This window comes from Perca flavescens, chromosome 5, assembly GCF_004354835.1.
Source record: "Perca flavescens isolate YP-PL-M2 chromosome 5, PFLA_1.0, whole genome shotgun sequence".
Classification (NCBI taxonomy): domain Eukaryota; kingdom Metazoa; phylum Chordata; class Actinopteri; order Perciformes; family Percidae; genus Perca; species Perca flavescens.
The window spans coordinates 39,916,132-39,926,667 of record NC_041335.1 but is presented as its reverse complement, the minus strand read 5'-3'; the positions used below and the strand labels follow the sequence as shown (position 1 = coordinate 39,926,667).

The following is a 10,536-nucleotide window of genomic DNA, read 5'->3' as shown; positions in this document are numbered from 1 at the left end:
ACACGAAATCATCTGATTGTGATTAATTGTATGATTGTCTGTACTTGACTTTTGATTTAACGCATATGGCACATTTTTTATCTGTTCTAAATGTACTTTAAAAGGCATGTTTTTCAATTTTTTAAAGCTCAAGTGGTGTTTGTGACTTGACATAATCCGGTGGTAACTCAGATCACATCAACAGTACATGCAGATAACTTTAGTCTTGAGGAGAGAACCATCTGGAATGGCTGTGATACTCGACTAATACTTGACTTTCATAAGACTCTTTTCTTTATCTCAGTTATGACTTGCTGGAAAAACCGAAGAAATTGAGATGGCCGCATGGGAAAGTTTGGCCTGGGTGGATACTAAAAATTGTAGAGTGCGGAAGCTATTTCAAGGTTGTCGACCACTCTTCCCAGTTGTACCTTGAAGGTTAACTTCTGTTTTTTCAGCTACTTTCTAGGGTATGTGGTTTTTCTTTGGCAATCTTTTAACAAAACCTGTTTTGGGGTTAGGAGGGTTAATACAGGACTAATGTCAAAGATGGTTGTTCCCATCTGTCACTTAGACACAAAAACATAGTAAAATAGGGTCCAGGGTGAAATGGTAGTTACCCTCTAATTGCGCTTGCGAATGGCAAAGCTCTTTAAAAATTTTGGGAATACCAGGGGGTTTCAGTAAAAATAAAAAAATTGAAAAATGATTTGGAACCTTTTCCAAATCAAGGAGTTCTGTAGAATATGTGACCCAATTCTGGTGGTCCTGGGTCTATCCTAAGGACCCCTACTGGGTCCCTAAAACAGGGTCTGGACATTTGGGAAGAATAATGCTTTTCAATAAAATTTACATTTTTCCTCACAGATTGGCCCCAGAGACTCCAGATTTTGTACACAAGTCCCCAGCATGTGCCAATTAAAATGTATTTAAGTTTTGTAAGGGAAAATAAATGCGAATTATTCCAAGTGGGGGTAAAAAGTTGCATAAATGCTTAACCTTCATGAGCTCCTTGGAGGTGCTACTCTGCTCCCTGAGCTCCTTGCTCTTCAGTCGGCCCTCCTTCAGCTGCAGGGACGCCCAGGTTATAATAATCCGGCTCAATGTTCACCTGTCTGCAAGGCAGCTGACCCCTGCTGGCCTGGAGATCAATGTTCTTGTGTCTGCACGGCAGCTGCCCCCTTCTGGCCTGGAGAGACATGACAGCACACAGATGTGACTTCCTGCATCACTCCTCTCTTCCGTTTAACAAACAGTGTCGTGTTGTTTCAGTTTTTGAAACAACAGAGAGAGAGAGAGAGAGAGAGAGAGAAAGAGTCTGTACCCTGCAGTAGAAGTAAAGGACAATGTTCTCCACCAGCAGAATCAGTGGCAGGAGGATCGCTCTGATGATTAGAGGCCTCGGATCTGATGGAACACATGGACAGTAAACTCATCACACAACATCATGAGTCCAACAGCTCCCATTAAACACAAACTGACCTGAAATCTAAAATCACTTCAACATGGACACGTAACTCTCACACTTAGTACACTTCATATTTACTTTATATCATACCATGGTCAGTGCTTTGTGATTGGTCACATCAGAAAGTGATTCTCATAGTGAAAAACCTCGCTCAGTTCTCAGAGAACCAGAGTTATCCTCGTAACCAAACATGCTCTGTCCTTCAGTTCATTGTTAGCTGTTACCATTTTTACACTTTGTATGAGTTTGATTACTATCCGACACGTGTAACACAATGACGGTCGTCATAAAGTCAGTCCAGAAACATGTTGTCAGCTGATCATTTTCACTCAGTTTGGACCAATCATCTTTTCACATCCTGTAAACAGTCAGCTTACCCATGACGCTGAGAGAGAGCACACGGCTCTCAGAGGAGAAGTTATGAGAGAAAACATAGAGGTGATAAACACAGCTGTAGCTTCCTTGGTGGGCGGGCTCTGCAGCAGGAAACAGGAAGTGGGCAGAGTGATTGACAGCTGGCTGGGTGTAGTTGTGTGCTGAGTTGGAGGAGGTGAAGGTGAGCTGGAAGGAGCCACCTGGGTACTGTGGCTGGATGGAGCAGCTGATGGTGAAGGTGGAGCCCCAGAACACCTGGAACACCTCCTGCTGGTCCTCCTCAGAGACCCCGACCATGGAGGAGGCCACAGAGATGTTGGGCTGAAGCAGCAGGTCTATAAACACAGAGACAGACAGACAGATAGACAGACAGACAGTTTGAAGCTTCCAGAAACAAGTCCACTTCTCTACACTTCAGGATGTCATTGTCCTGGATAACTTTACAGTTCAGTCCAATGGAAACCACTGACTGTCACTGTGACAGACGAAAGAGCACACACATGAGTATATAATGTAGGTCATCGTGAGCACGCTAATGCATTATTCTTCAATTCTGTCTGCAATGTCCCCCTTTGGGACAAATGTGCATCGTCAATTTGTAAGTAAGTAAAGTTTATTTACAGAGCGCTTTTCACAGATTTAAATTACAAAGTGCTTCACAAGGTACCACCACATTGAAATACATTGGATGAGTATAAAACATTTAAAAAGTCAAAGATAAATTAAGCCCAATCAACTAAATGCTTGTTTAAATAACAGTGTCCTGAGTTGCCTTTTAAAAGAATCAACAGAATCAGCCACACGGAGGAGCAAGGGGCAAGGCCTTCCAGAGTCTGGGGGCTACAGCCTCAAGGACAGGTCTCCCCATGTTTTATAGCGAGTCTTTGGGACCGTTAAGAGACTTTGGCCTGCTGATCGAAGGGCACGCCATGGGGAGTATGAGCGTAACAAGTCAGCAATGTATTCTTGTATAATTTGGTCCACTGAAAATTCTTGAAAAGTTGTTGCTGCTGACAGACTCCGATTATTATTCTAAGTTTCTGACAACATTCTGAAAGGATCCCTACAGAGATAGACCTTTAAAACCTCTTTAAGACCTTTCTGTTAAACCAGAAACAGCTCTGAGGTCGCCAACACTAAACCCACCAGACTCCATTTAGAAAAACAGTACTTTTAGCGTGCATAGAGCCAGACTATTTTCACATGTAAATCTGTAAACTTTGTGTTTAATTCAACCACAACTAGAGTTGTGATGGTTGGAAAAAGTCGAAAAACGACCTAAAATGTCTTTTTTTTCAGTGGTTTTCATTTTTTATTCTTCTCGACTTTAAACGCACTGTATTTTATGATGATAAAATGACTGTTTATTTACATGGAGTCTGGTGGGTCTATACAACACAATTTTGCGGATGTTTTTATGTTTAGTGATCTTACTCTTTAACATTAATCCTTTCCATAATGTTGTCAGACAATTAGAATATTAATCTGTGAAGGTAAATACAAGCTGAACAGTTGTCCTATTAACTAACATTGTAGCTTGTTTCACAGCTGCTGACTGCAGAGATCTCTCTTAATGCTGGACCAATGTCAAAGATTGTTGTTCCGGAGCAGAGATCTCTCTTAGGCCGGTTACACACTGCACGTGTCACACTCACACACACACACACACACACATTTCCTTAACTTGTTCTCCCTCCATCTATCACTCACACAGCTCTCGCACACACAGACACAGAAACACACACAGATACACACAGAGACAGACACACACACACAGACACAAACACACACACAGACGCAAACACACACACACAAAGACACACCGACACACACAGATACACACACACACACACACACACACACACACACACACACACACACACACACACACACACACACACACACACACACACATTTACTTGTTCTCCCTCCATCTCTCTGTCACTCACACATCTCTCTGATCGAAGGATTATTTGTTTAATTGATCGGCCATTGATAATTTTTAAGTTAATAAACTCCACTATATTTTAAATAGTAGTTGCCTGTGATAATTTTCTGATTTGACGGTAAACTTAATGTATAACAACTGTATGCCTCCACTACTCTGGAAGGATTTACATTCTTCATACTTTCTTTCAGACACAATTATTCATTGAACAGTTTTTATTTATTTAGCTTTTATTTTTTACAGTGAAATACTTTGTGTCTTTTATTTTAAGTTTTTGTTGTCTATTTTTGTATGTTGTTCGAAATAAAAACATTAATTAATTAATTAATTAATTAATTCATTCATTCATTCATTTATTAATGTATTCATTCATGTCTTTGATGGGTTTACCTGAACAGGTGAGATTAAAGAAGTAGGAAGAGGAACCTGATCTTGCACACTCCCTCAGAGTAGATCCAGACTCAACACAGACAGACCTGATCCTCCACACAGATCTGTATGAGAACTCTTTTCTCTCTACAGAAACAGCAGAGCCACAGTCTGACTCTCTGCAGGCAGCAGCTGCTGTCTTCAGGGTCCAGACAGAGTATCGGCCATCTACTGGTCTCCATTCACCTTGTTTCACCTCCAGTCTTCCTCTACAGCGACTGGCTCCTCCCACCAACCTGACAGAATCAGGCTCTGAACAGAAACCAGAGAGTCATCAGCAAAAGAACAAAGTGAGTTTCATTAGAACAGAAATGAACCAAATCAGAGCTGCAGCTCCTCTTCTACCTGTGCAGGTGAGTCCAACAGCTTTTCCAGGTGAGCAGGTGTTTCTATCTGAGCCTGAGCTTCTACAGTCCAGGAGAGCAGACTCATGGCCTCCACACTGGAACTCTTTGGTCCTCATTGGAGGCTCCACTTCTCCATAGAGCACCCCCTGGAGGACTGAAGGAGCCCCACAGCCAAGCTCCCTACAGACCACCTCTGCATCCTGCTGGTCAAAGTCATCTTCACACACTGAGGACCAGCGCTGGGTAGACTGGTTAGTCTTCACCTCCAGTCTGCCTGAGCACAGACTGGTCCCATTCACCAGCCTGACAGAGTCTGGAGAGATGATAGAAGATACAATAGAGAGAGAGAAAAGACACCAGACATCATTAACAACAGCACTCCTCTTTATGCCGTGGTCACACCCCCCAGGTAAAGTGTGAAGTGATAACATACAAACTCAATGGAATTACGCAAATAGACGAAATTTGTGTCATTCAAGCCGTCGCCGTGTATTCGCGTGAGTTGAAATATTTGAACTGGAGAAAGAAATGTGTGCGACGCTGTGTCTTGAAAGAGTTTAGATCCTCCTGATGTCCTCACGTTGTTGAAGCAGAAATGGAGGAACAGATGATTGTAGCTGTCTGTAGCTCCTCATTATTTACAGTCAGCAGATGCTAAAGAAGCTTTCTTTGGGAAGAGTAAAACTACCTAATAAGTTCTGAAATAATGTGTCTGTTGTGTTGATGGACCAGCTACAACGTTAGCATAGCTCTGATCCATCCAAACTCCATTCAGAAAACAACCATTTTAAAAGTTGTTTGTTTGTGTTCTTGCAGACAGACCTGATGAAGTATGGATTCATACTTTTTACAAATCAGCATCATTATCTTGTTATTTCGACTCACATTTTCACACTCACTCTCACACACAAACACACACACACACATAGACATGGCTGTATATTTTGAAGATTTAATGCTTTAAAGTTATGAAAATGCTCATGAGTGGAAGTTGTATCGATGTTACAGCGACGCCCCAGTCACAAAGTGTCCCGTTGATTTAGACGGTGATCCTCGAGAGGTTAAAAGTTTATTAATTCTGAACGCAGCGTCTGGCCTGTCTATCTATATTGCAATCGAATCACGGCACTGCTGCACTCCCCTTGTGAAGTCATTTGGATGAAAGGTTCTGAAAATAATCAAAATGCAAACAAACAAACAGACACATAGAGATTCCTGCCTTTATTAGAGATAATAATATGTTCAGCCCCCTCTCAAAGCTTCCAATATTCAATGCTCATTACTACCGAAGCTTCGAAGCTCAAAAAAATGGTATTCGGACCAGCCCTAACACCTATACACACATTATCACACACAAACACACACAAAGACCTACACACACACACAAGAGACCACACACACACACACACACACACACACACACACACACACACACACACACACAGACGGACACAGGCACGCACACGCACACATACACACACTGACCGACACACACTCTCTCACACACACACACACACCTATACACACACACAAACACACCTATACACACGCGCTCACGCACACACCCCGCCACCACAAATAGTTTTCTAATCTTTTGGAAAACACTGAAAAACAGGAACATATGGTCCAGGTTGAAAAACAGTAGTTACCCTTTAAACACCGACACACACACACACACACACACACACACACACAGACACAAACACACACATACACAGACATACACACACACACAGACACACACACTCTCTCACACACACACACACACACACACACACACACACAGACATACATACACACACAGACACACACAGACACACACACTCTCACACACACAGACACACACACACACAGACGGACACAGACGGAAACAAACACACACACACACACACAAACACACACATACACAGACATACACACACACACAGACATACACACGCACACAGACACACACGCACACAGACACACACCACCACAAATAGTTTTCTAATCTTTTGGAAAACACTGAAAAACAGGAACATATGGTCCAGGTTGAAAAACAGTATTTACCCTTTAAACACAAACACACACATACACAGACATACACACACACAGACACACACACTCTCACACACACACACACACACACACATACACACACACAGACACACACACAGACACACACACTCTCACACACACAGACACACACACACACACAGACGGACACAGACGGAAACAAACACACACACACACACACACAAACACACACATACACAGACATACACACACACACACACACACACACACACACACACAGACACACACACACACACACACACACACACAGACACACACACACACACACACACACACAGACGGACACAGACGGAAACAAACACACACACACACACACACACACACACACACACAGACCGTGAAATACTTTTTTTTTTTTAAGTTGTTGTTTATTTTTGTATGTTGTTCAAAATAAAACATTCATTCATTCATGTCTTTGATGGGTTTACCTGAACAGGTGAGATTAAAGAAGGAGGAAGAGTAATATGATGCAGCACACTCCCTCAGAGTAGATCCAGACTCAACACAGACAGAGCTGATCACCCACACAGATCTGTCTGAGGACTCTTCTCTCTACAGAAACAGCAGAGCCACAGTCTGACTCTCTGCAGGCAGCAGCTGCTGTCTTCAGGGTCCAGTCAGAGTACCAGTAACCCACTGGTCTCCATTCTCCTTGTTTCACCTCCTCAGTGTTCCTCTACAGCGACTGGCTCCTCCCACCAACCTGACAGACTCTGAACAGAAACCAGAGAGTCATCAGCAGAATGAGTTAATTTAATTAAAAAGATGAAAGTGTAAATGCTGATTCTTTATTGGTCTTTTCTGTCTCTGTGTACCTGTTGAGGTGAGTTCTCCTTCAGCCTGGAGTCCTGAGGAGAAATCACAAGGTAAACATCAGTAGAAAGTAGAAACACACACACACACACACACACACACACACACACACACATATACACTTACAGACACACACACACACAGACACACACACATACATACAGAGACACACACACACACACACACACACACACACACACACACACACACACACACACACACACACACACACACACACACACAGACAGACAGATTTACACACAAACATACAGTCACAAACACACACACACAATGGCCCAATCCCAAAGTCCGGACTCACAGACTCACGGACTTTGGTGCGCTCATGAAATTGTAAGGGCTTAGGGTTGTCCCAATGTCGAATTTCAAAGGGCGTGAGGGTTTGAGTACACACTTACCGAGCCCTTTTTCCGTGAGTCTGCATCGATGCAGACTTCACCAAAGGGATTTACCCACAGTTCAAAGCGCCAGACGTTTATCCTGGAGACCGTGTGGAAATCCGGAAATTACAAAAGTAAACAACAGCATGACACACGGCCACGGAACAGACCAACCTGTTTTCCAGCTTGTAACAAGAGCTTGAAATAATGTGGAATCACGCAGCCATCTCCTGTGCCTTGGCCGTGTGGAAAGCAAACAAACTTAAAATGAAAATTCCCAAACCGGCAAGTGTCAGCAACATCTTTTTTTTTATTAAACGTCGCCAAGGTAACATGTGATCTCTTGTGAAGTGCTGTCCCAATCCCACTTATACCTGTCTGAGCCCATGTGGCCTCACACACTCACTCACTTAGCACCTGAGATCAATTAAGTCTGTGAGTCTTTAGTCCTTAGTCCTCAGGGCTCACTTTGGGATTGGGCCAAAGACACAAACACACATAAGGACACACAGTCACACAAACACACAGACACACACACAAAGTCACAAACACACTCATACCACACACACATTCTCACACACACACACGCATACATAGATCTACAGACACACACACATACATAAACACAGACACACACTGATATACACACACAGAGACGCATAAACACAAAACACACACAAACACGCACACACACACACACACACACACACACACACACACACACACACAGAAAAAAAACACACATACGGACACACAGTCAAACAGACACAGAGACAAAACACACACACACACACATACAAACAGACAAACACACAAACACACATAAAGACACACACAAACACATACATTCTCACACACACACACACAACAGTACTTGAGTAAAAGTAGAGGTGCTCTATCAACAAAGTGACTTGAGTAGAAGTAGAAGTTCTCTTTAAGCACAACACTTAAGTAGGAGTAATAAAGTAGTCAACATTTGTTGTACTTGAGTATTGCAAGTAGTTTATTTTAAAATCTACTACTAATGTACTGAAAGTAAAGTACAAGTATTGTGTTATTTAGTTATTAAAGAAAGCAGTCAAAAGTTTGAATATCATATTGTTCATATTATTTCAAATGTTTAGCCTAAGGCTGTAGCCAAAGGAATTAACAAATATTAATATATATATACAGTTGGGGAAATAAATATTTGACCCCTTGCTGATTTTGCAGGTTTGCCCACTTTACAAAGAATGCAAAAATCTACAATTTTAATCATATGTACATTCTAACAGTGAAAGACAGAATCCCAAAGAAAATTCCAGAAAATCACATCATATGAATTTATTAAAATTGATAACCATCTGATGAGGAAAACAAGTATTTGACCCCTGACAAACAGCATGTTAATATTTTGTAGAAAAGCCATTATTGGCCAGCACAGATGTCAAACGGTTTTTATAGTTGGTGACAAGGTTTGTGCACATTTCGCAGGGATGTTGGCCCACCCTCCCTGCAGACAGCCTCCAAATCATTCAGGTTCCGAGGTTGTCGCCTGGCAACTCGAATTTTAAGCTCCCTCCAAAGATTTTCAATCGATTCAGGTCTGAGACTGGCTAGGCCACCCAGAACCTTGATGTGCTTCTTCTTCAGCCACTCTTTTGTTGCTTTGGCGGTGTGCTTAGGGTCGTTGTCGCATGTGAAACACCCATCCCCGACCCATCTTCAGCTTTCTCACTGAGGGAAGGAGATGTCGGTCCAGAATTCCACGATACATGGCCCCGTCCCATCCTCCCTCAATACGATGGAGTTGTCCCGCCCCTTTGGTTGAAAAGCACCCCAAAGCATGATGTTGCCACCACCATGCTTGACGGTGGGGATGGTGTTCTTTGGGTTGTACTCGTGTTCTTTGCCCTCCAAACACGACGAGTTGAGTTGAGGCCAAAAAGTTCTATTTTGGTCTCATCTGACCACATCACCTTCTTCCAGGCCTCTTCTGAGTCGTCCAGGTGGTGAATGGCGAACTTCATGCGGGCCTGTACATGTTTCTTCTTGAGCAGGGGGACCTTGCGCGCGCTGCAGGATTTCAATCCATGACGGCGTAGTGTGTTACCAACCTGCTTTTGTAACTGTGGTCCCAGCTGCCTTCAGTTGATTCATCAGTTCCCCTTGTGGTTTTGGGATGATTCCTCACCATTCGCATGATCAGGACACCCCACGAGGCAAGATCTTGTGGAGGCCCAGACCGAGGAGGTTGGCGGTGGTGTGGTGCTTCTTCCATTTCCTGATAACTGCACCGACAGTTGATCTTTTCTCCCAAGTTGCTTTCCGATTCTCTTGTAGCCCATCCCAGCCTTGTGCAGATCAACAATCTTGTCCCTGATGTCCGTAGAAAGCTCTTTTGGTCTTGCCCATGGTGGTGATGTTGGATGCTGGTTGTTTGGGTGTTGACAGGTGTCTTTTATACAGGTAACGAGGTGAGGCAGGTGTATTTGATGTAGATAATTGGTTCGGATTGGGGCTGTGTCTTAAAGAAAGACTAACTGGCTTGTAGGAGCCAGAATACTTGCTGTTTGTCCAGGGGGTCAAATACTTGTTTTTCCTCATCAGATGGTTATCAATTTTAATAAATTCATATGATGTGATTTTCTGGAATTTTCTTTGGGATTCTGTCTTTCACTGTTAGAATGTACATATGATTAAAATTGTAGATTTTGCATTCTT

The 10,536-nt window shown here is 42.8% G+C and overlaps 1 protein-coding gene and 1 pseudogene across 1 annotated transcript in view; one reads left to right on the top strand and one right to left on the bottom strand.

Annotated features, from left to right (window-relative positions):
* Positions 1 to 405: 405 nt before the first annotated feature.
* On the bottom strand, positions 406 to 9,535 carry LOC114556328 (scavenger receptor cysteine-rich type 1 protein M130-like; annotated as a pseudogene).
* Positions 9,536 to 10,013: 478 nt separating this feature from the next.
* LOC114556327 (neutral ceramidase-like) overlaps positions 10,014 to 10,536 on the top strand; it is a 6,820-nt gene continuing 6,297 nt past the window's right edge. Inside the window, exon 1 of the mRNA XM_028579230.1 lies at positions 10,014 to 10,034. Coding sequence (XP_028435031.1) covers positions 10,014 to 10,034 — 21 coding nt within the window. The remainder of the gene's footprint in view (positions 10,035 to 10,536) is intronic.